The following is a 26968-nucleotide window of genomic DNA, read 5'->3' as shown; positions in this document are numbered from 1 at the left end:
ACATGACACAATAAACTGCATAGAAGAAAACATAGGTACTAAACTTATGGACCTTGGGTTCAAAAAGCATTTTATGAATTTAACTCCAAATGCAATGGAAGTAAAAGCTAAAATAAATGAATGGGACTATATGAAACTTAAAAGCTTCTGCACAGCAAAAGAAACCATCGACAAAATAAAGAGGCAACCAACTGAATGGGAGAAGATTTTTGCAAACAGTGCCTCCGATAAGGGGCTAATATCAAAATATACAAGGAACTCATGAAGCTCAACAGCAAAAAACAAACAACCCAATTGAAAAATGGGCAGAGGACCTGAAGAGACATTTCTCCAAAGAGGACATACAAATGGCAAATAGACATATAAAAAAATGCTCAACATCACTAATCATCGGAGAAATGCAAATAAAAACCACAATGAGCTATCACCTCACCCCAGTCAGAATGGCTATCATCAACAAGACAAATAGTAACAAGTGTTGGAGAGGCTGTGGAGAAAAAGGAACCCTCATACACTGTTGGTGGGAATGCAGACTGGTGCAGCCGTTATGGAAGGCAGTGTGGAGGTTCCTCAAAAATTACGAATAGAATTACCACATGTCCCAGCAATACCTCTCCCGGGTATCTACCCAAAAAATTTGAAAATATTTATACTTAAAGACACATGTGCTCCAATGTTCTTTGCAGCTTTGTTTATGGTGGCCAAGACATGGAAACAACCAAAATGTCCTTCGATAGATGAACAGATAAAGAAGTTATGGTATATATACACAATGGAATACTATTCGGCGGTAAGAAAAGATGATATAGGAACATTTGTGACAACGTGTATGGATCTTGAGAGTATAATGCTAAGCAAAATAAGTCAGACAGATAAAGCAGAGAACCCTATGATTTCACTGATATGTGGTATATAAACCAAAAACAACAAAAGAACAAGACAAACAAATGAGAAAGAAAAACTTGTAGACACAGACAATAGTTTAGTGGTTACCAGAGGGTAAGGGGGTGGGGGGTGGGAGATGAGGGTAACGAGGATCAAATATATGGTGATGGAAGGAGAACTGACTCTGGGTGGTGAACACACAATGAGATTTATAGAGGATGTAATACAGAATTGTACACCTGAAATCTATGTAATTTCACTAACAATTGTCACCCCAATAAATTAAAAAAAAATAAGAAAAGAAAAATTGTTGAGCAACTGAACTAACCTGAAACATCTTTACCTCTGTATTTCTGGTTATGCCAAAAAACAAATCTCCTTCTTATGTATGCCCTTCCTACTTGATCCTTCTGTTATTTGCAACCAGGGTACCAACTAATAAAGCTGGGGTGGTTTTAAAGCATAGTCCTCAAATTGTTTGACAAGGCTGCTATCAACAGGTGGGTTCTATGTCCCCTCCCCTTGAGTTTGAGTGGGCTGTTATTGCTGTAATGATTAGAGTATGGTAGAAGTGACACAGTGTGTGACACTGTGAGACTGAAAGACGATGTAGCTTCTGCCTTGCTCAATAGAAAACTCAAGCTTGGAACTTTGAGGTGCTATGTGAGATAGCTGACTAGCCTAAGACTGCCATGATGTTAAGAAGATGACAGTTTATTCTTTTTGCTCATTTGTATTTTCTAAAATGGATATATATATATATATATATACATATATATATATATTTGCTTTTTATGATAATAATAAAAAAGCAGCAGCATAATAGCATCAATAATGATAAACCATTAAAAACATTTTGAAAATTCATATAAAACTTTAGTACTTATCAGCTTAAATAGACTTTATTTGTATTTGTGCAGAACAATGGTTTAAGAGAGTCAGGATTAAGCATTGGTTCAATAAAATCATTACAGGAACAATGTTAATCATAGTTTGGATTCCAGTGGCAACTTTATTCCAAAGATTGAATTGCATTTTTCTGTGCAGCGTCCCTTTTCTGGTCCTGTAGTGCAGTGAGGGGAGCCTGTTTCCATCAAGGTGGGCTCTGGAGAAGAGCCGAAACATTTGTGTCTGGATGTCATGACAGCCTGGCTCTCAGCTCATCAGCTGGAGACAAAGATGTGGTTAGAGTTCTAAGTTTTGCATTTGTTCCATTCCTGAGACTGTCCATGCAATGTGTTATCGAAAAGCATATAAGGGCTAGTATTTTTCCCACTTTTTCACACCATCATGGATCATAGGACCTAGAAGCACAACATGTTCCCAGGCTCCAGTAAAGTTTGAAGATTATTTTAAAATAATCTTGTTTAAAAAAACTGTAAAATTGCTTAATGATCTTTATTTTCATGTCTAATTTGTCAACATTATAGTCCCTGTATTAGATGGGATAGATGAAGTGCTATAATAAATAGAGCCCCTAAATGTACAATGGCTTAAGCAAAACAGAAGATTATTTCTCCCTTAGGAAAACAGCCCCAGTGGTTCTAGGTAGGTGTATGTGTGGGGGTGAGGGGCAGGGAGGGCACTCAGTTTCCCAGGAGGACTGGACTGTGTATTCTTCAATAACGATTTCCAAGAATTCCCTAGTCATTGATACCCAGCTGGGCGAAGGAGTAAAGAGCTGCCAGGTTTTATTTGGGGTCAGGCTGGGAGCTGGGCACATCATTACTGCTCATGCTACATTGGGCCATATGGACACGCAACTAATTTCAAGGGAGACTGAGAAATGTAGTCAACCTGTGTGCCTGGAAGATGAGAAAAAAAATGGTTTTCATGAATACTTAGCTAGGCTTTACCACATTCATCTACATGCTAAGTTTGTCTGAGGAAAAACTAAACCATAAAAATCAGATTTTCCACATGTGAATTAGCAAAAGTGTGAACTATATGAAAGGCTAATTTATAATCCACAGGATACATAAACAGGACTTCTATTTGTAGAGAAATATGTATCCTGGGATGAATAATAAGAAATATCATTTATTAGTGAAAATACAACTAAGGCTTTGGGAAATTTTGATTTAAATACACAATAAAATATTTTTCATTCCATTTGATTTCATCACGAATGACGGGAGGTAACAATGATGATACTTAAACATCTAAATATTTGACTCCATTACCTCCTTTCTCCAGAATCACTAAAGGTAACAAGGACATAGTTAGCAAATCAAGTTATAAATGAAAAGAGAAGCATTGGAGGCTATCTGGGTTGAGTGAATATAAAGGTAGTAAATTGTCTAGAATTTGTTAGCATATCAGATTGCTTTGGAGTTTATTGAAGCTGGGAAAGAATTGAGTACATACAGACTCAATAAACAGGAAATAAAGAAAAGAAACCCTTTTAAAAATTAATTTCCCCTCTTCCTCTCTTTCCTTCTACATAGGTTCTGTCTTCAATGTACACACAAGTGGGGATATTTCTCCATATCCAATAAAGTGCATATAGATCCCAACAGGATTCAGCCCAGCTAACCGGAATTCACTAGACTGTTCCAAGAGGGGAAGTTATAGATGAGTGCAATAAGAGCGACTTGTCCATTAGTCTAGGCAATGCCTGCTCATTGGAGAGCTCTCACGTCAGTAAATAAAGGAAATGAAAGTGAGATGAAGAGAAGTTTTACTCATTATGTCTCATCCAGGGTCAAGCATAGCCCATATGTTTAGAAAGCTCCACCGTGATTTAGGTAAGCGCATGACTGAACACCATTGCTCTCATAAGAAAAATACTCATTTAAAAATGAGGCAAGAGGTGATTCAGTTAGAATATGAAACTGAAACTAATCAAATGGCTAATGATATTTATGGCATGATGAAATTCTAGCTCAACAAAGGCCCCCTCCGTGAAATGTAGTACGTATTTTCCAATGATGCATTTTGATTAAATTGGCTCTAGATGACCAATCAAATTGCTCTTTGGGGTCAAGAACAAATGTAAAATAACCCTTAGGCAAATCATTCTCAAACACATGGTCAAAAAAGGAGAACAAACAACTAGATAATATTAACTAAACATAGACATTTTCAGCTCTTTGGAACAAAACTGATTATGTATAGTGCCATTCAGTGTGGACTGTGGCAGTATGTAAAGGTCATTCTTTCCTGGTGAGAGTCAGGGGCACTCCTTCCCTGTTATCGTCCCCTTTTTATTGAAACTGACAAACTACAATGAATTGTGTAATCATAATGGAATTCACATATTAGTCAGAACATATTATTATAAATTAGCCACACTTCAAATATTTAAACACCTTTAAGTCCAAGACACTACTTAACTTGCAAACATTACTTAAAAATGTAAGTTACATTTCCTGTTTTAACAGCTGAGTTTAAGTACTTTCAGTAAATATTGCCTTTTTATAGTTCCCTTTCCTAATTGCACTCTTCTCTCAAATATTTTATTAGTGGTTTAAATTCTGAGCTATGTTTTCAACTGACAAACAAAATAAGGGCTTCTTTATTTCAGTATAGTCAGGCTTCTAAGTTTTTTCTGTTGTAAATGTGATTATCATATTTCTAAACTACTTCCTATATATTCTGCACTGCAATTATAAAGTTATGCTCAGATAAACTTTTATAAATGTTGCATTCAGAGATTATTAAGATGTGTGTATCTATTTAGAGAAATGTGTGACTATAATTAAAAACATAGCTAGTATTTTTTCAATTGAATTTGCCTTCATTCAACAGTTACACATTACAAAACCTATACATATACGCAAAAACCTATAAATGAAATAACTCATATTTGGATAAATTTAGAATTCCACGTTTACCTGTCCTCCATACATAAAGAAGTATTCCATAGAAACGTATAGAAATTCTTCAAGGAGAAACTTTTCTCCGTCTTTCCTCCACAGATCAGCGTCCTGTTCACCTTTCTGAAGTGAAGCCCAATGACTGAAGCATAGAAAGTGGGGTCCTGCTCACATGCCATTAACTGCAATTGGGGTTCTTGGACAAAGTTACCAGAAACTTGAACCTCTTTTTAAATCTCAACTGATGTGTGTCTTGTTCCTTCCCCATGGGTGGGCATGCATTTCCAAGTATAGTCTTGCATTCATCAATGTAAAACAGTACTCAAAATATGTAAAAGGTCATAATAATAACATAAGGAAATTCAACGGAGAGAAATGACTACTGGGAAATTCTAAAGAAAGCAGAATGCTATTTGAAAGCTTAAATTTCCAATAATTCTCACCAGCCCAGTCAAATTCTGTTGCCTTTTAACCTGATTTTTGGAGAAAGATAATTCAGTCTAATGCATCCCCCAAAGCTGAAGCTTGCTTTGATTAGGATTTAAAATAAAGTTCTGTGGGTTTTTTTTTTTTGGTTTGTTTGTTTTGTTTTGTTTTGTAGCACAACATGTTTGCACTGCTTAGTCCTGGCAACAGTGAAACTTTTGGATTCTCACTGTAAAAATCTGGGTTTTACATATTAATTGAAAGTCTTCAGGTTAGTAAGCCTACTATATCATTAGAATTTGCATGTTTAGGTATGTCCCCACTTTTACATAATCCAAGATGCACATGGAAAAATGAGAAACTCGGATATCTCTAGTGCATTCCTCACCTGCTTGCTTCCTGCCCATCCTCTCTGTTCCCTCCATTCCTGATTCCCTCCACCCTCTGTTCCCTTGTCCTGTGTTCCCTCCATCCTCTGTTCCCTCCAGTCAGAGGGGAATCAAAGAAAACACTAGGCTTGAGAGATAGGACACTCACTGTGAATTCTTTTGGGGAAAAAATGATGACCCCCGTTTTTTTTCAATTAAACTATTTTAAAGTAATACAGCTGGTAGATTGCCTATCACTACCACCACACTCTGCCCAGGCACATTCTCTCTTAGCAACTTTTCCAGAACCTGCGAGTCCTGGTCAGGTGCCAGCCTCTGTGTTTCTCCCCACCTTTGCAATTACCACAGTATATTGTAACGATTGCTTCTCTCACTTGTCTTCTTCTACTAGAAACTGAACACCTTGGAGGATCATTTTGTATGTACTTAGATTCTGAGCGCAACAAAAGTTGAATGAATGAATGAAGAGCATGATATCATAGAAGTTATAGAAAGTATTCTGAGCTTAACTCTGTTAAGTGGTCACGGACTCTCCTCCATTGTAAATTGTATAGGCAGAACTGATACTGCAAGTTTTCTGGTTCAGGGCAGCAGTTACTCTGATGGGTTCGATAGATAAAAAAATCACTTTATCTTACAGGATCACAATTGTAGCACAGGCTTCCTGATACCAGTCTCAGGCTCTTACTACTCCATAACCGTGCTGCCCTTACCCACGTGTGAAGTAAATGTCTGTATAATGTCGCTCAGATTACGTTTCTTTCCTTGAATGTTTGACATTGTTGAAAGAGAAAAACAAAGTCAGTATATAAGATGTTAAAAACCAACATGTTTATGTTCTTATGATTAGTTATGCTTTAGCATTTATTTGACTTTGGAATAGAATGGTGCTTACAGAAAATTCTGGGTAGGATGAGAACTTAATTGTCTCAGAAATAAAAGATCAGAGTTTCAGAATCGCTTTGCATATTTATATTATTTTCATAGAAAGTGAAAAGTAGAGGTACTTGGAAAAACTTTTGCTAACCTACTCCTATTCATAAATGCAGCTTTCTTAAAATAAACACTATTTCATAGTTATAATTATAAATGTTTACACAATTATCTCTGTGCTGTGTGGTGTATGAGCATATATACCTGCCTATATATTACCAAATTCTGTGATTCTGAGTACAAACTGTCTTTCTCAGTCTCTTTCTCCTTTGCATTTCCACTGCTTCTGCCCTACTTCTGATTTACACAACCTTTTAAAATATAGATTTGGGGATTTTCAAAAATGCTCTCACATTGTAAAAAATGAAAATAATACAGATAGCACGTGACCTGGGCAGTTGCATGAGTCCTGTGCTTGGTTTTTTGGGCTGCTGTTGGCTTCTTAAAATTCTTAATACTTTTTGAACGCAGGGTCCTGTTTTCATTTTGCACTGTGCCTTGAAACGTTTGTAACTGGTCCTGTCACCACCCCACCCGTCTTCCACTCCTTTCCACTTATGTAATCACTCTTAACCGTTTGTTACTTCCAGAAATTTTCTGTGTGTGTAAGCATGCTTGCATTAGTTTTTCCATTGGTGGGGTTATTCTAGACATATTCTATACTTTTTGCCTCCTCAATGTTGCATGAGCGAGTTTTTCCATGAAGCAGCCTCCGCCTGCCGAGCACCCCTTTCCCCCTTGCCCCAGGCAGCCTCCATACTGCTACGGGATGGGTTTTCTAATTCTGGTTGTGCTTCTCCTCTGCTGAAAATGTACAATGCTTCCCTGTTGTGTATAGAATACATTAGTGCCCTGGTAAACAGAACAGCTGTAGGGCTATTGCTAATATGCTGGCAAGTTTGAGTTTCTGAGCACGCAGCCCTGAAAGACGCCTCCAGACCGAGAGTCACTAAGACGAGTCCTTTCTGCTAAGCAGCCAGCTAGCTGGTCTCTGCTGGGATCACCTCATCTGAACATGGGCCTTTACTTTCAGACCTTGCAACATCCTATCTCTCTAACAGTGAGGAAAAAGTGACCTTCCCCTTTTCTTACCATTGCTGTGTAGAGTTGCTAATAATCAGGCTTGAAATTAGCAAAGACTGTATTAGGAACTTCATATCTGTCTGCCCCCCAAGTTCTTATGTTGAAACTCTAGGTTTAGATGAGGTCACAAGAGTGGAGGCTAATCCTTATAAGAAGAGGAAGAGACTAGAGTGCTCTCTCTCCTCTCCTCTCCCCTCCCCTCCCCTCCCCTCCCCTCCCCTCCCCTCCCCTCCCCTCCCCTCCCCTCCTCCCCTCTCCTCTCCTCTCCCCTCTCTTTCTCCCCCTGCCTTGTAAGGACATAGCAAAAAGGCAGCAAACAGAAGCCAGGAAAGGGCTATCTCCAGAACTCAACCATGCTGGCACCCAGGTCTTGGATTTCTCAGCCTCCAAAACTGTGAGAAATAAATATCTCTTTAAACCACCCAGTCTATGGTATTTTCAGACAGACAGGGAAGGAGGTTTTTAGCTTTCTACAGAATTGATTAATCTATAGCATAGGATTAGGTCATATAGACTTATTATTTTATAGATAAAGAAAATGAGTCTGAGAAAAAAATATGGCATGTCCAAAGCCATGGAATTTAGTGATGAATTTAAGTTAATATCTACTGCCCTTCAGGTTAATAGATTGTGACATCTTGGAATTTTCCTGAACCTTCTAAATTCTGAGGTCGGAATGGTATTCTGAAAGAGCTTAGAGAAGTCTGACTGTTATGGCAACAACTGCTTTCATTGCTTCCAGCCCTGAATTTCTAAGATATAAAGGTTAGATTGTCCAAGTTGGTGGTTAAATGTCTGAGTAGTAGCCACTCACACACATGTGTGATCAGGAATTACTCAAGGTTTCTGAGCTTGAATGTTTGTAATTGGAAAACAGATATAATATCTACCTCACAGAACTCTGATTGGGAATAAACAAGATTTTCACTTATCTGTTTAATAAACAGATATTTATTAAGTGACTACCGTGTTTCCCTGAAAATAAGACCTAACCGGAAAATAAGCCCTAGCGTGATTTTTCAGGATGACATCCTCTGAACATAAGCCCTAATGCAACTTTTGGAGCAAAAATTAATATAAGACTCAATCTTATTTTTGGGGAAACATGGTTTTATGTATTAAAAACGGTGCAAACAGTGAGATTATGGTAGTGATTCAAACACATTCCCTGCCCTCATGAAGCTAACAGTCCAGTCCAGGAGAGTGTGAGAAAGTTAGTAGCACACTTCCTTGCCCAGGATCAATGCTCAGTGAATATTAACTGACAGTTAATAATTTCTAAATGTTTGATTTTTAAGCCTTCCCTTTGAAAAAGGAACTAATACTGCTGCTTTATCTGTAGAGATAGCCTCAGTCATAAAAATGGGGTATTTACATTGGAATCGCATTGAAGAAGACATCAACTCTCTGCTCTGCCCCTCACCCTGTCATCTTTCTGAAATCATTTGCTAGTAGAAAATTTGAACATCAGCCTAATCTGAAAAACTGGCATACATTCAGTCCAGTGTCCTTTTCTTTGTGGATTAATAGAGCTTTTTTTTTTTTAATCAGTTTTTGTACTTAGTCTTGCCGATGTGCAAGAGTTTACAAACAGTTGGTAAGAAAATGCCCCTCTAATAAAAAGCACTTTGAAAATCTGGATGAGGCTTACTTACTTCGTGGTAAACAAGCATCTCAGTTCACACGTTCGAGAGCTCTGCCGGAATCTACCTAGTTAGTCAGAGGGCGTCTAGCAAGAAGATACTGCATGTTGGAGAAATCAGCTTAGAAGCCACACGAAAGGAAAAGCAGCCTAGTGAGGTCCATGCGAGACCTGCTCGGGAATGTGAAAGAGATCAGGGAGGTTAGTGTGAAAGACAATGCCATGCACCCAAGTCAGCTCCAGCAGAAGTGAGTCTTACATGCAGGAACAGTTCAGTGTTCGTGCAAGCTACAGAGGTCTCTTTTAATGGCAGTGCCTCGCTAGAGCTGCAGCTGACACTGCCAGCTGCTCTGAACCGCCAACTGTCAGTGGACATGGCAAACTTTTACCAATTTGTGCTGAGAAAACCAGCATGGAATTGGATCAGCACAGGACATGACTTTAATATCCTCCATCTGTCAAGTAGACTTGTTTGGAAATAATTGAGCATTTTTGAGCAAGAATTGTTAAGTCTCTTCTATGATAACATTTACCATTTACACAATTCAAAAAGCCAAACTGCATTTGGGGAGTTATCTTCTGCGAAATGAGAGAGCAGGAATTGGCCTAGCAGATACAATGGCAGGGCCGTTGGTGCTGCTGGGGGTGTAAATTAAAGGCTCCTCCCACTGGATCAGAACCTACCTTCCTTCCTTCCAGGCACCGCTGCAGCTGAGGTTTAGTTAGGACACCGTATTGGCAGTTGTGGGGCTGCCAAGTTATTTCTCTCCAGTCACAGGTCCTGTTGTCGGAACAACTAAGGCAAGGTACGATCCATTGGCCTGGAATAGACAGCAACACCTCCTTCAGCTCAGTTTCTACTGGTGCAATTATAGTTTGCTAGTAAGTATAGAATTCAACTATGGTGCACCATCACAGAAGTCGCAGTGAGAAGAAGATCTCTCTCATCATACCAACCCAGTGCCACAATGCGTGATCCGCCAACCAAACAGAATCGCAACATGTAGTAATGTTCGGAAATAACACAGTTCAAGCTGAAATCAGGTACTATATGAGTTCTGTTCCGTGAAACCACATACTTATAAAACATTAAGTAATCAGGTACTACTTAATTATTACTTATTTTTAAAAATAGTACATTAGGCACTTGATAAGACCAAAGCAGATGACAGCCACTAATATTGAGGCAGTTGGACACCAGCCAGCATTCATTAGCCTAACTCATGCTTAGGTTAGTAATCCAATCATAGACATATTCCCTGCTCTTCAATAGAGACAAGAAATAAGAGAATTACTTTAATATTCTGATCATGTATTATTTTGAAGACTAGTTCCTTAATTTGATCGATGGTCTTTTTGGTGTGAAGCTCTTCACCTTGTTTTAGCTCCATCGCCTCTATTTCTTTAGCTGTTAGATGAGGTATGTACTGTTCTACTCACACTATTAGTGTGAGGATTGAATGGGATAATGTATTCATGTACTGAGCACAGTTCAATATCATCTCCGCCTGTGTTACGAGCAGACTTAAGGCATAAAGTCACAAGCTTTCAAAAATATTTATAAGATAAATGAATATTCTCAGTGCCTTTAAGATCTTTTCTATTGGATTGATAAAGTTATATGCATTCCAAACACTTTAGCTTTTAGTGTGGGTAGGTACATTAATAATTTGTTACAAAAAAATATCAGGAAACTCTTTCTGATTTTTCTTTGTTTATCTTTTCAGAAATGGAGTGGGAGCTAGCACCCTGAATGTGGAGCGTTCATTCATCTCCCTTGTGCAGAACGGCCTGAAGCTGCAGCGATCGCCATCGGCTCTGCCCTGCAATGATCGGTTTTGTTCATGTTACTACGATAGGTTCTTCTTTAAAATCTTGAGGAGCTAAATAGTCTTAGCTACTTTTTGAGGTAGAAAGGAAAAATCCGAATGGCTTGATCCATTCTGGCTTTGATTTGTGGTTTTGCTAACAAAAGTATCTGGTGCAACATTAATTTTAACGGGAGGAATTTCTACTTTCAGGGCATGAATATGATGCAGTTTACATTTCATGACCTCAGGGATGACAGAAGTGTATATGGGAGTGTGTGTGTGGAAATAGTTACAAATAGTAAAACTTTAAAGGCCATCTAGTTTATGGCTTACAAGTTGATCACTGAAAGGAAAAAAAAATGTGGGTATATTGAGAGAGAAACCGCGGGAGATAAATATTACTCTCTGTGAGGATTTTCATTTAATACATTATTGAAGTATTTACCCTACTAGGTGTTAGGGTAGATACTGGTGTTAAAATATTACAACAATTTAAAAAAATAGTTAACATTTTCATCACAGCTGCCAGATACTACGGATATTCTGAGCACTTTAAAGTATTAACTAATTTAAGCTCCTAATTACAATGTTAAACCTCAAAAGTTTATAATCAGGTTAGAGGGTTATAATTTATATGTGTAAAATAATTATAGCATAATAATACATAACACATAATTGAGTAAAAATATCTGTGAGGTACTGAAAGAGTCTGGGCTTTGGGGACATAGCTGAGCTCTGCCTCCAGCTAGCTCTGTGGACCTCAACACTGCACATTGGGGTCACAGGTAAAGCTTTTTTAAATTGTCCATGCCCCGGTTGTTTCCTAGATTGATTAAATCAGAACCACTGGCTATGGGACTCAGGCATCAGTATTTGTTTAATGCTTTTCATATAATTCCATATGCAGCCAAGTTTGAGAATCACTGTTCAACTTGTACAGATGATTTAATTTTTTCTCTATACGGAAGATATAGCACCTGTCAGTGCCTCCTACCTAGCAACTGATGAATATATATTACTCCCCCACCCCCACCTTCAGAAAGCCATGATTGTTGAGAATAAAGAAAGCATCATGGGGGCCAGAGTTGTCTGGCAGGTTCCCTGGCATACATAAGATCAGGTCTTATGGATACACACAATTAGGGAGATGGAATGAGTGGTACTGTAGGGACACTGAGAAGGAGTGAGACTGAAGAAGTGACTGACCTACAGAATAGATTGTATACACTAGAGAGAAAAAGGTCAGCTGGTGAAAAGGTGTTTCTCAGGTTTCCATATGTACACTGCAGCAATAGCAAATATGATGTAGAAAATTCAGGAGTGTGGGTGTTTTGCCATACAAATCTGTTTTATAATTTTTCTGTGTTTTTTTCATTCAAAATACAGCTTGCTTTCTAATTCTGATTTTGCTCTGGCATACAGGATTTGTAATCAATAATCAACTCCTTCACGTTTTTGCTTGGCCTCTTCTAATATTGTGTGATTTAGACACAGCTTCAAGTTTAACACTTGTTGATGAATTCTTCAAGAAAACCTCCTTCTGAAAGAGCCTTTCCTTCATAGAGATGTACATTCCGTGGGCATATAGAATCCTCCTGGATGGGGTTGCAAAGGCCCTTGGATCTCCTCCTTTCCATCATTCTGATAAACTGTAGTCCACAGAGTTAAATGACAGATGTGGGGTCACGTGTTTGTGACAAGGCTGGACCACAACTGAGGCATAGGAGTCTCCAATTTGCTGATTCTTTTGTCGTGTTGGACGAGGTCAGCACAAAATCATCACTTGAAAATGAAATATGGCCTAACAATCTCTTTGGTAACTCTTATAGGAAAACCTATAAACAAGTTGCTTTAATGAATTTATCTTTACTTTGTATAGCTCTGAATTTATTCTGTGGGTTTATGTGTTGACAGACTATGTTGTTGTTTTTTTTAATTCGTAATTTTCTTTCTAATAGGATGAGGGGATGTTGGGGACATAAATGTGCTTCTGCTAATGAGATTATATTTAGTAATATTTTGAAGGGCTCAGTTTTCATCAGATCCTTGAGTATCCAAGAGCACATGCATTCTGTTCCCCAGACACCACCATCCCCACTTTGCTGACAGCTAATTTTGTACAAACTAAGGCCCTCTTTGGCCACTTGTTGCTAAGGCTGAAGAAATAAGTGGCCCGATGCAAGCACAAAGATCCAAATATGGGTGCAATTAGTTTGTGGGCATAAAATCACATGCCCATAAAAAGGATGCCTGATTGGATCTCTAAAAACTTGGCCCCAGTGGTTCATACTACTATATATTTATATAGTCCTAACTCTTTGCATTTCTGTATTGGTTAACAATACCTTTTTTATTGTGATTTAGTAATACTGCCTGACATAGACATCTGTATAACATCTGCAGGACTGGAGTTCCTTGACATTTTAAATACCAGCTCTTAACTAAAATTGTCAAAAAGAAGGATATAAATTCTGTTACATATTTAAACATTGAATTAATCAAAGCTGTGATTCTGAAATAAAATATGACATGTGTTTTGGGGAATAACATTCTGAGGGATAAAACTGCCTTTGGGAGAAGTTATTTGATTTATAATTATAGCTTTGTATTCAACGCAAATTAGATTTCACCCATTGAAGTGAATCAGATTGAGTGATAAAATGGAGAAAAAAATTCAACTTTGTGATTTAGAGCCATGGTGAGATATTGAAATCATATAGATGATAGCACTAATTCCTGACTCTATAATGCTATAAAATAAAAAAGTTTTTACTTAAGAAGAAAACTATATCTGTATTTTCAATATTTTAAGCATTAAAGTATAAGTTGTCATATTTCCTTCCTAAAATGAGATATGATAAAAATCTTTTGTTTTCCTATCGTAAAATGAAATCTGAACTATTTTCCTTAAAGGTTATTCTCATTTAATAACCATTGTATAAATTTCTTCTTTCTCCAAATTAGAAAATGAATTTTTTTTGTTAAGTAACAGATTTAACTTAAATTTGTGTATTATAGTTAAATTATTTTCTAAAGGCTAGAAATCAATGTAAGAATTAAAAATATATATATCCTGTCACTCAAAATGATATTAGCTAATGTTATTGAAAACACATTTTTCACTATCATTTCACTATCATTACATCGGGAAGGTGAGAAAATAAATCCAGTCTGTCAAATAATTGTAATGTGCTGTGACAATCAGATTTTTGGAATCAATCTGTGGCTATTTCAGCTAAAGCTAGGTCGTCTAAATGAACTTCCAGTGTTGTCTATCGTAACACATTCTTTCATTAGGAGGGAGTCCTATCTTCAGGGAAAGAAATCACCTCTGGCAGCAGAAAATTCATTCTTGCAAACTATTGTCCCCAGTCTCACTCATTCACTTTGAATCTTTAGGTCTTAGGACCTCAAAGGTCGACCAGTTATCCCTGGTTCGTTGTGCCCTGGCTGTTCACATTCTTCCATGGAAGGGAGGTGGTGATGGATCTTGGTTTTAATTCCGCAACCATTTTTAAATCATCTATTAGACAGTGGAAGATGAACAATAGACAATCTCTGCTCTGGAAAAATATATAGTCTAGGGCAGTCATCAGTAAAAACTTATTGCTAATGCACCTTTGAATAATAGTATACATATACTGTAATATAAATACATATATATCTATATGTACATATTATGTCCATTAAAAACAAAAATAAGAAGAATTAGATAAAAATAAGTGTACATGTATTTCAATCTTCATTGGCTTCATCCCTGTGGATTGTGCTGTGCTAATCCCTCCCCTGCTCAGATGTATCATTCCACTTTGAAGACTACTGATTAGAGAAATAGAGAAAAACATGTACATTAAACACTTGTACATAAAACATGTACATAAAACCTAAGAGATAAGTGCTATTGCAGACATGCACCCAAGGTATTCTGGAAGCACAGCAGAAAAGCTAATCTGAGGGGTGGGGTAGGAAAGAAAGGCTTCCTAGGGAGGAAGACACAGAATCAGGAGAATTAGGCCAAGATGGCAAGAAGATTTGTAGAAGCAGGGAATAGCTCGGATAAGAGCCTGGAGTCCTGTAGCAGCATTATGGACATAAAGTGAGGCCAAGAGGCTGGAAGGAGTTGGGAAAGGTAGGAAGGGTCAGATTATGGAGGTCTGGAATTGTCAAACTAAGGATGATGGGCTTGATGGGAGAGTCAATTTGGGGTACCTACCTGCTCTAAAGAGGCCTAGCTACACAAGTTGCCAGAAGGCCCCTGTTCTATGGTGGCCTCTCCTGTAAGGACCAGGCACATATCAGGGCCTGGCTGAAGTTACTGCCGATCTAATGGACCAGAAGCTGCCACTTCTTGAATCATCTCAGTAATGTACATTCAACTTTTTGTTGAAGAACTTTTGATTTGGCTCCGTAGGAGGAATAGAATTAAGTTGTTTTACGATTCTCATAAATGGGAATCTGATAATAAATAAATAAATAAATAAATAAATAAATAAATAAATAAACAAACAAACAAACAACAACAAAAGACCTTAACTAGAAATGGGTGTCTCCTTTGTATGCAAGAGTATATATCTCATTTAGCTGAGAGAATTCTATCATACCACCTGACACACCGTAACCGGCAAATCCCTCTTTATGCACCGATTATAATTCATTATTTAGAACACATGTTCAGGAACGGGGATATGCCCACATTTGTTAACTGTGCATGCCAAATTGCAATTCGTCCCGCCCATTTGTGAAACTCATTTTCCAGTAAGGCTGTGGTGTGAAGTTCATGGCAAGGATAGAAAAGCTCCTGAGTGTTTTTTCAGACTTTTTGGATGAAGGGGTACCTGGAGTCAGGAGATTGGAGTGGTAACCAGGAATCTCAGAGAAGATGTTCCCTGCTCCTCTTATCAGCTTAGAGGCGTTTTCAGTCCCAGCTTTGGCTTGACCCCACTGGTCTCCACTGAAAGAAGGGGTGTGCCGGGGAAGGAGAGATTGGAAATGTGGAGAGTGGCCCTGCAGCCTCTCATTCCAGGTCTGCTCTGGGTTTAGGCAGGATTAAACAATGGAATTTGACTTTGACATCACAATTCTCCTGCCTCTATTAAGGCTCAATATATGGGAGACATTAGTGATCATTCCCAAATATATTTTTTTTAATTAAAGGAAATGATTTAAAACTGAACATGTATTCTTTGCAGTCCTTTGATTCACTAGATCAACAGATACTTCTTTTGTTCCTGCTATGTAGAAATTATAGTGCTAAGTGGATTGATACAGTGTACATGAATCAGACTCCTGGCCCTTATGCAATGACAGCCTGGGAACACTGACATGAAACAATTAATTACATGCTTAATCATTTAAATAATTGTGAAAACTGCTATGGAAGAAAAGTACAGTGTACTATGGGAATACAGAATCAGGAAACAAATCAGAGGCTAAAGGAAGACTCTGGCACAAAGTACGTTTGAGCTGAGCTCTGTAAATGAATATGGATTAACTAAGTAAAAGGCAGAAGGTGAAGAGAGAAGTATTTCATTAATCAAAATATTTCACATATTAAAATAATGCATTTACATTAATTCTATGTGCTGCAATTCAAACGAATGAAAAAATAAAGCATTACCTTGATTGTTTTGTTCAAAGGTAGTTTAAATAAGGATATGTTTATCTATTAATATATTAAAGGATTTTTTTAAGAGTAGTGATACCTAATGTGACAGTTACCTTTTGTGTCACCAGAAGGACAAATCTTTAGGTCGGATTGTGAAATGGCTTCAATGTAGTCAGAAGAAATAGGCTGTAACCCACAGGTTTCCTCTGGATGAATCAGCAAACCACAATCCTGCATTAAAATGATAGAAACAAATTAGCTGCCTTAATAATTAACCTGATCCACAGTAATAAAGTCTAAAAAATAAAATTTTCTGTGCCAAGTAAAATTTATGGATAAAAAGGGGCAATTCTTATTTACCCTTCTTTGGTTATTGACTTATCAATAGTTGTTTGTGCTACAAGGAGCTACTTGCATTAGGGGATTAATATAAATTCTAAAAAAAAAGTGAGAGAATAAAAAAATAAAAAATAGAAAACAACAAAAAAGAAAATGTATAAATTCTACTGACAATTTAATATTATTTTGGCACTGATATTCATATATTGCTCTGTGAATTTTTAAAGAATGGTTGCAAGTTTTCCTTTAAAAATATACCTGTGTGTTGACACATTATAAATATAATATACTCTAATGAAGAACAATGTAATCCTCTAATATTGTTGAAAAGACAGTTAATGAGAGAAAAAAAATGGGGACTATTGTTGAAGAACGTTAATTTAATAGAGGGATTTTCTTTCAACAAACATTTATTAAGGACCCACAATATGCCAGAAATGTAATCAAATACATGGATTTTACCCAAAATATATTCATGTAGTTATAAAAGCAGGCAAACCTCACCATAATAAATATCATTTCAGAGGTGTGGTTTAGAGTAAGCAGTGCTGTCCATAGTTTGACAGGTCCAACAGGTGGGACCGCAGTCACTTTCTCTTAGCTTTTTCTTCAAAGCACCAATACCTGCTGCGTCCTCCTATCCTACCTCATGTGGTTCCATTGCCATCCTTCTCACCAAGTTCTCTCAGTCTGTCACAATTTAGGGCAGGTAAAAATGCTGTAATCTCTGTCAAGAATGCTTTCCCCTCATTTTGCATGGAGAGCATCTGGAAGGTCTTGAAGAGCATTCAAGGTCTCAGCAAGAATTGTGCAAATTCCAGCACAATTAGGTACCCCTGTTTTTATCTGTGTCAGCACCATTTGCTTCCTTCATAGTCTCACCATTTGATAATGTTTATTTGTGTCTTTTCCACTAGACTGAATATCCCATGAGAACAAATAATGATTTTACACATCTGCCCAGTCCCTGCCACACAGTAGGCAACAATACATATTTATTAAATTCATAAAAGGTTAGAGTTGTCTCCCTCTTTATATGATACATCCTCAGCAATGGAAAGAAACAATTGGATTGACCTCTTCTTTGCTCTGTAACTCTGCCGCTAATGAGCAATTTCTAGACACCTTTCCTCAGGCTCTGAAATATCCTAATCCCTAACTCAGATTCCCAGATCTCACACAAAAAGGTCCAGAATGTTAACGGACAAAAGGCATGGGGTTGTATACAGACTTCTTGAAATCTTGATTCAGTAAACCTATTTTCATTTTTAATTCATGACTGAAACTAAAGTTTAGGAGACTGGTTAAAGATTAGGAATGTGATTTGTATTAAAATGTTCATTATAATAAAGCAATTAAAAATAATACAAAGTTTATAATTATGTGAGGAGTTTTTAGTATGAATAAGCATCTGTGAATAAGATGTGTGTGTGTGTGTGTGTGTGAGTGTGTGTGTGACATTTATGTATACATTTATTTTTGGTGCAGATGGGACCATTTTTAAGGCTAGAAAAAATGTCATTATGCATATATCAGATTAAAAAATGTTTACATTAAATGTTAGGAAAACATTACCATTATACACTGCTGCTGGGAGTGTGAATTAGTTTGTCTACTTTGGAACACAGTTTACACTAAAATTAAAATTCACAGACTCCATAGCCCAGAAGTCAGACTTCTTAAAGGTTAATCTAGAGAAACTCTCATGAAATCCATAAAGAACATGTTACAAGGATCGATCCAAATGGACTAACGTGGAGAGATTCCCAAGGCACATAATTAAGAAAAACCAAAGAACATGTTTTGTTACAGAACAATACCTGCCATATGAAACACATCATGGACATTCCACTAAGTCACCTAACTTCAGGTATTTCAGATTCAGTTGTGTTCGATTTATTATTAATCATATAGATATTTTTCATTACATATAATCATATATATACATTCAAATGATGTTGAAATATTTCTAAAAGTCTGTATTTAGTTAAACCTTTACCTGAAAATTGTTTGGGGTCTACGTGCTGTATATGTTTCTGATTGTGCCCTAACATTCGTCTGGAGGGCATTAGAAAGGGAGTCCAGACCACAGCTGCCGAAGTCCTAGCTAGTCTGTTCTGCTAAAGCCCTGCGTGTAATTGGCACACGTCAATCAATGAGAAAAATGTACTATTACGTGTGCTGATGGCTTATGCTGTGGGAAATAAGCTCCACCACTGATGAGTGGATGTGGGCTATTTCAGATAGGTTAGTCATAAGCAGTCTTTCTGCAGAGATGACACCTTAATAGAAGAATGCAAACAATTGGAGGATGAGAATTCCAAGAAGAAGGAATTGCATGTTAGAGGCCATAAGGTAGGAAAAGGAGTTATCTGACATCTTCAGTAACAACATCAGCAAAAAAAAGTTTTTTTAACAAACTGATATGCCAACAATCTGTATTTTAATAATCAAATCATAAAATCTTTTCTTGAGATGGCACCTCCAAAATTATGTACTATAAACTCTTAACTCCGATGAAACGTGATTCATTAATAACCTGGTCCTAAGTATTGTGGGTACATCTTTAAAATGGAAAGGTATTAATTTAATATCTAGAATGTACAAAGTGCCATACTAAGAATGCGAACCGCTGACCTCAAGAGACATCGTCTAACTCTTCGTCAGGAGTTTCTCCTTAATCTTGAGATGAGATCTATATCTAATTTGTTCAAGTTACCTTCTTAGGTGTAGCCTAGAACAAATTTACTATAATAAGCATGTTTTCTGATCTGACGTTAAAGCTACTGAAACAAATGACTGGCAATAGAACCTGATAATGCCTTTAAAGTTTCAGTGGTTACACTTTCTGACTCCCTAGGACCCCACATATGAACCCATGTGACAAATATAGTGAAGAACACAGAGAAGCACAGTGTAGGTAGAAGCCGCTGTGTGACTGCTCCCGACCCTGAACTCCTTGGCCTTGTCTTTTGTTTGAATGGTTACTGGGCATGGTGCTGTTTCTGCCTCAGGTGGAGTTTCCCATTGGGCACCTGCTGTACAACTGTCGGTAGGTCACCAGTGTTGATTCTAACTAACCAGCCACGACTCCAGTAAATTCCAAGACAGGACAGGCCTCAAAGCCATAATGCAAAGGACAGACAGAACAGAGACTGAGAGACGGACAGTAGATTTTAAAGTAAATAAAATTCAAAGTCACACCCTCTTCTCTGAAGTTTAGGCCAAAGAATATTCTGTTGGAGTCTGTACTCCCTTTTGAATTTCTCCTGAGCAGTTAATCTCTGTTTGCGGTTCATATATCCTAATCCTGATGTTTTGGAAAGCCAGGGCAGCCTGCTTGGAGTAGATATTAATCATTTTCTAGGAGCAGTCAAACAACGTTACCCTTAAAGTTGAATGAAACAAAGCACATGGCCGAATACAGACACATGTCCAGAGACTGGCTGACAAAGTTAAGGGAGTTAGGAGAAGAAAAGGCGGTATCAGTACAGCTGGTCAGGCTCTGTGCACATTTTATGGGATAAGAGAATAGTGGCATACAATGAAAGGTGCAGAGAGGAGAGATGCAAAACTCACATTCAATGATCTCAAGGACTGCAACAATGTTAGGTGCCTGCCTGCACGACAGCCATTCTCCCTTCTTGTTTTCTAACAGAAGGATCTTTGTTTTGTTGTCGATAGCAATGCATCTAACAGTAAAAAACCAAACAAACAAAACTCGACTTCCCTGTCTCCTTTGTAGAGGAGACTGTATGACAGAATTCATACATGGCTGTGTGACAGAATTCTAACCAAAGAAATGTAAGTGGAAATCGGCCATGGAGTTCTGGAAAAGTTTTGCTTCCCTGATGCCACTTTTTCTTTGTCACTCTTGTTTCTTCTTACTGCTTGGAATGCAGATGTGAACCTGAGAAAGGAGCAGCTATGTTGTGACCACGAGGCAACCATGAGCAGAAAGAAAAACCTTGGGCTGTCTACCTCTGCATTTCTTGCTACAGAAGTAAAAACAAACTCCTACTTGAAAGTATAAGATGCAGTCAAACTGCTCTCTTTCTCTAAGAGTCTCATGAGACCTATTCTTCTAAGGCCATATGAATGTTTTTGAGTATTTCTTTAGATCTTAACAGTGATTACCTCTACTAATAAAAAAAGGAGGAGGGGGGAGAAGAAACAACTTAATCTTGACAAGAAAAAAACTCATTAGTGTCTCTCATTTCTTTCTTCACAGGTGTGATTAGTAATTTCGTCAAGTTCAGGCATATTCCAGAAAACGAATGACAGCTCTCCTGGTCTTAAGTGTCTAAGTGTCTTAAGCCTCCGAGTCTAAATACACTAAAAAGGTAATGTTTAGCAGCGTTGGTTAAAATGGCATTAACCTCAGAAAGTTCCACATTTAGAGTGTATCATTTTGCTAGAGACTTCACAAATTCCTGAGTGGATTGTCATGGCTCGCAGTTGAGTGCAATAAGATAATTAACAGGGATTTTCTTGTTCAAACATGTGCAGAGTATATATGTTTAGTACATAATTAAAACATTTACTTAACTTTTCATGAAGTGCTGCAGTGACTAACAGGAGATGTTAAAGTGCCCTTGGTTTTGCCCCGTGCTATACCCATGAAGTACGTGACCACTGTTTCTTATTACCAAGTCCTCTGGAAGCCCATTTTAGTTTCTTACAGAAGTGTTTAGCCACAAAGAAATTAATGGCATTTGTCATTTGTAATGTGATTTTGCTATATTTTCAGAGAAATACCATTTTGGAATATTTGATCCGGTAGGTGCCATTAAAACTTCCCTACTTTTTTGGCCTCAGGGAATCATTCCTTTAAGATGAAACAATTCTCCCCTTCTCCCATTAAAATGCCCACCTAACTTCAAAAATACATTCACTCCCTGTGGCACACAGTTTCTTCCAGAGGGACTCATCCCCCCCACCCCCTTTTCCCGGGGCTGCTGCTATTTCCAGTAAGTCAGGAGTGACCGCTCACACTGACCGCTCACAATCCAGGCACAGACGCCTCCCCCCAGAAAGGAAGACTCCCCTTCTAGATCAGGAATGTTCATTTTCCTATAAGAAATGAGGTTCCTGAGACACTAATTTTGCTATCTTTTCCCCAAGGAATCAATTATTTTCTGTCTTCTCATTATCTGTAAATTTCACAACCATTTTCCCTGTATTGTAGTCACCCAGCCATAAATACCAAGTAGCTATTGTGTGGTTCATAGTACTAGACACCAAATGAACAGTTTTAGAATAATTAGCTGAGGTACACATTAGCAATCAGTAATTATAGCATAATCCATCAGAAATCATCGTTTACGTACCATGGTGATCCTAAAACTGAATGTTTTTCATGAAGAGTACAATGCACATAAATTCATATTAAAAGAGACTTATATCCTTTATGGAAGGCAACTTGGAAATATTTCACAAACATAATTATGTTAAGAATTTATCCTAGAGATATACTTTATCAAGTCTTCAAAGAAATTTACTGGAGCGCTTTCTGTAATAGAAAACTTGATACAACTTAAGTGTCCAGCAATAGGGAACAGGTTAAATAACTTCTACACCCATGTAATGGAATATTTGGTAATTCTTAGAAAAGAAGGATGCAGGTGAATGTATGGAGAGATCTATAAAATATTAAAGCAATGAAGCAAGTTGGAAGACATTATGTACACCACGAATTTATTTAAGTAAAATAAAGTGGTAGATGTTACATATGCTTACTGTACATACATAACTTCTGGAATGATCCACAAGAAACTCTGAGCAATGGCTCTCTTAGAAGATTAAAAATGGTAGGCCAGAGATGGAAAAGCCAAAATAAACTTTTACATTTTACTTTCCGTGTTTCCCCAAAAATAAGACTGGGTTTTATACCGTATTTCCCTGAAAATAAGACTGGGTCTTTCATTAATTTTTGCTCCAAAAGATGCATTAGAGCGTATTTTCAGGGGACGTCTTATTTTTTCATGTACAACAATCCATATTTATTCAAATACAGTCATGTCATCTTCTGGAACATCATCATAACGTACTAAATGCATCAGTCTGGCTGAGATTTTAATGGGGGCTTATTTTCGGGATAGGTCTTATTTTCGGGGAAACATGGTATGAGCTGAAGATTTTGCCAATAGTATGAAACATGCTTATAGACATATTTTTAAAAATACAAATTTAAGTAAAGAAAATAATGTTGCAAACAGTAAAGTAAAATCATAGAAAATAAGAAGAGGACTGATAGCTCCTTTGAAGGTATCTTAGTTCTCTAGGGCTGCTGTAATAAAGTACCACAAACTGGGTGGCTTACATCAACAGAAAGTTTTGTCTTCCAGTTCTGGAGCCAGAAGTCTGAAATCAAGATGTTGGCAGGTCTGGTTCCTTCTCAGGGCTGTGAGGACTACGGGCCTGTACAGTCATTTAATACGGTCCTCTGTTCACAGAATTGACAGTCAATCAGAGGAAACATCATTGAAAGGGAATTGGGTGAATATTCCAGGTAGAAGAATGAGCACGTGAAACATTCTGGCACTGACAGAAAACATGACCATTTAAGTCCGGAGTGAATGGTGTTTGGAGAACAAGATAGAAGTGGGTAGAAATGAGTACAATTATTTTGGAATCATGATTACCATCCTTGGCTCATTCTAATGACACAAAATTTAGGATTGTGGTAGTAAATTAAGCTTCTTTAATTTTGTTCTGTTTAAAAATTCTTATCAGTTAAGTCTCTTAGCTCTATCTCCTTTCATGAAACTTATTTTAAAAATTTATGGAATAGCTGCCTTTTTGAGAAACTACAAAATTAAACCTCTTTATTGAGGAGTAAGAGACATTTAGACATTTATTTACAGTTTGTTCTAATAAAATACTTGCAGTAAACAAGGTTTACCTACATAAATGGCCTTATTTTGAATTTTAACAAAGATGAATAGCTAGCTAAGTCATTCTGCTTTGTACTAAGTCCCTTCTGCTTTGACGGGATCTCTAAAATCATTGCTGTAAAAATGGATAATTTTCAGTACTTGATATTATCAGTACTTGATTTTAGTGTAAGTTTACAAATGTTTCCAATTTTAATTGTTTTTAAAAATAATGCAACTTGGTGTTGAGTAGTGGAATTATATATGCGACTTGACTTGCCATTTATATTTGGAGTTCATGGTCTTACTTATATATAACACATTAGAATCCATGCAGTAATGAGCCATCACATAACATAACACTATTGTGTGTTTCTTTCCTTAAGCAAACATCAGCTGAAAAGGCGACACACATGATACTACCTAAGACTTTTAAGTTAGTCCCCAATGGACTCAGGGAAAAGGATAATTGAAACAAATTATAAGCAGATGAATTAGTTCTACTCAATTAATGTGAATCAGTATTTGAAATACTCCTTTATATTTTTCCTGCATTCCAAATGCCTGAACTAATATGCATTTTTCCCTTTCGTAAGCTCGATGGCCTCCAAATTAACTAGCATGAGGCCAGTGTGATCTGCTTGCTGAGGTCCATTTAAAAGGCACCCTATATTCTCAATTTAGAAATACATGTGAGTCTCTGGGCTGTGTAGAATTTGGACCGAAAAATTTAGTGAGATGGGGTCTGTGGAATGACTAATGTTTCCCACTTCCGGTGAGCTAGAAACTCCAAGGCAAGCAGCCTTTGTTGTGGTCTTTCAGCACTTCTGGTTTGGGCTCCAGATGGAATCCAGAAGGGTCGATGTGAATGCAAATGAAAAGAAAGAATCAATTTGTATGTTTGGATATTTGAAAAAGTTCAGTTCTTTGTGAACAAAGAAGTGTGGAATTGGAACCGAATGCATGACCACGGGCTCTCTCATACTTTGAAGAATCGGGATTAGTTTGGGAAATGACAAAACAATAACACCAACAACAAAAAGAAGAGGTTATTTTCCATTCAAAAGGAGTAAACCTATTATTTGCAGACTGAAGCAGAATAGTAGTGAGTGAGAATAGGCAGTAAGCTGTAGAGATACTTTAGAAGACAACGTTTAATTGCTGCGTACTTATCAGTAATGATGGCACCAAACATAACAAGTGTGTATATCACATATTAAGTAACAAGGAGGCTACTTACAGGAGATATTGACACTCAGAGTGAACATAGCTACCAATGTAGGTATTTCAGCATGGACTGTCCCACTCATAAATAGTCCACTAGTAAAGCATATGAAGTTGTGATTCTTAAAAATGTGGCTTTGGTAGGGAATCTTCTGCTTGCGTGGCACAAATAGAGTTGCCTGTTTTAATAAAACATGCAGTTACACTGGACACCATATGGGCATTTCTGGACACCAGGTGGGCATTTCCTGCCTGCTTTCATCTTGGTAACTATTACACAAACACACCTATACAGGCACACACAGGTCCATACACCCAAAGATCCTTAAGAATTGGGGGGCTTTAAAACTTGAAGGGAACTTATACCAAGTGACATGTGGAATGAATTATGCTACAAAAGCATTATCTCATTACATATATTAAGTTATGACTTCCACCTGTTTTGATGCTTTCATGATAATTGTTTAGTATTAAATATTATTTTTAAAGATTACCCACTTATCAGCATCTTAATACATTCACAGTCAAGCTCAAAGCATGCTAAATGAAGCTAAATTCTGTCTAGAAGAAAATGCTGATACATTCAAAACTGAACATCCAATGATACTGTGAGATCAAAAGTTAATATAATTTTTAGTATAAACATATCCTAACATTATAAAAATTAGATACCTATGAAAATAATTGTGTTATGATGGAATAGTCCTTCTATGTAGTTTTATATTTTCATGCATATTAATCAGACTTTAAAAAAATATTCTAAATATACTATAGGAACAGTCCAAAGGTAACTCCTCTAAGATGTTTATTAATTACACAAGGAAAAATGTAACTTTACAGTGGAGAAACCCAGCCAACACTCCTGTCATCAAGTGACCAAATGAAACACATCGTTTCTGCAGTATTCTTTCCACAAATGTTTAACTTCATATAATCAGGAAAAAACATCATATAATCCCAAACTGAGAGGCATTCTAAAATATAACTGACCAGCATTCTTCAAAATGTCAAGGTCATGAAAGACGAGGAAAGACTGTGGACTTGTCACAGGTTAGAGAAGACTAAGAAACACGATAACTAAAAGCAATTTGGGATGGTGGAAAAAGAATATTATTTGAAAAACTAGTGAAATCCATATAAGGTGCTTGGTTAAGTATACATATTGTACCATTATTAATTTCTTAGTATTTTTTTAAATTTCTTAGTATTGATTATATTGATAAAGTACCATGGTTATATAAAATGTTAATATTAGGGAAAGCTGGATTAAGAGTATTTGTGAACTTCCTGTAACTCTAAAATAACTTTTAAACATTAAAAGATTAGTTTACACTATTTGATCATCATAGGTTAGAGTTTTATGAAGGCCAAAATACATTAACAATAGAAAAATGTTCTAACCATTAAAGGGTTTTTAAACACTTTTGTTGGAGTTTCACACAGCAGAGAAATGGCTCTGTCTAGTCACATCTTATTAGACGTCATGGATAAACTAGAATTCCATGACATAAATTGTGATCAATAAGCATGTGGCTCTTAAAAATTGTGGGAATTGTGGGAGGACAGGTCACAGGCTAAAGAAGAGCTAAGGTACACCTACTGTATTTATGCACTAACTTTTTTGGGGCACCGATCTCCTGATGAGTTGACAAGGAGATGCCATTTATAGAGAACCTGGGTTACGCCAAGCACCAGGGTCGGCACTTACATATCACAGCACTGCGACTTTACAACTCTTTGAAGTAGTATTATTATCCTCATTCCACAGATGAAAAAATAAAGGTTTGTAGAGTTTGGGGGAAGCTTTTCTGAAGTCAAACAGTTTAATAAGTAAAGTAGCTAGAGTTTGAGCCATGGGTGTATCTGACTTCAAACCCATGCTTCACAGACTGAAAAAGAAAACAAAACACAACAAAACACACCGTACTAAGAAATAGG

The 26968-nt window shown here is 37.1% G+C and overlaps 1 protein-coding gene across 4 annotated transcripts in view; it reads right to left on the bottom strand.

Moving 5' to 3' along the window:
• The window catches only part of CPED1 (cadherin like and PC-esterase domain containing 1), a 262826-nt gene that overhangs the window by 34618 nt on the left and 201240 nt on the right, over positions 1–26968 (bottom strand). For 3 of the 4 annotated variants that reach the window (XM_081038119.1, XM_081038118.1, XM_081038120.1), the window contains 2 exons: positions 16706–16823; positions 9861–9997 (listed from right to left, as the gene is read on the bottom strand). In XM_081038119.1, coding sequence (XP_080894245.1) covers positions 9861–9997; positions 16706–16823 — 255 coding nt within the window. Of the gene's footprint in view, positions 1–9195; positions 9348–9860; positions 9998–16705; positions 16824–26968 lie in introns of those variants that run through there. The other variant, XM_081038121.1, reaches the window with a different exon arrangement.

Source organism: Rhinolophus hipposideros (assembly GCF_964194185.1).
Source record: "Rhinolophus hipposideros genome assembly, chromosome: 25".
NCBI classification, from domain to species: Eukaryota; Metazoa; Chordata; class Mammalia; order Chiroptera; family Rhinolophidae; genus Rhinolophus; species Rhinolophus hipposideros.
This window is presented reverse-complemented; position numbering and strand designations above follow the sequence as displayed.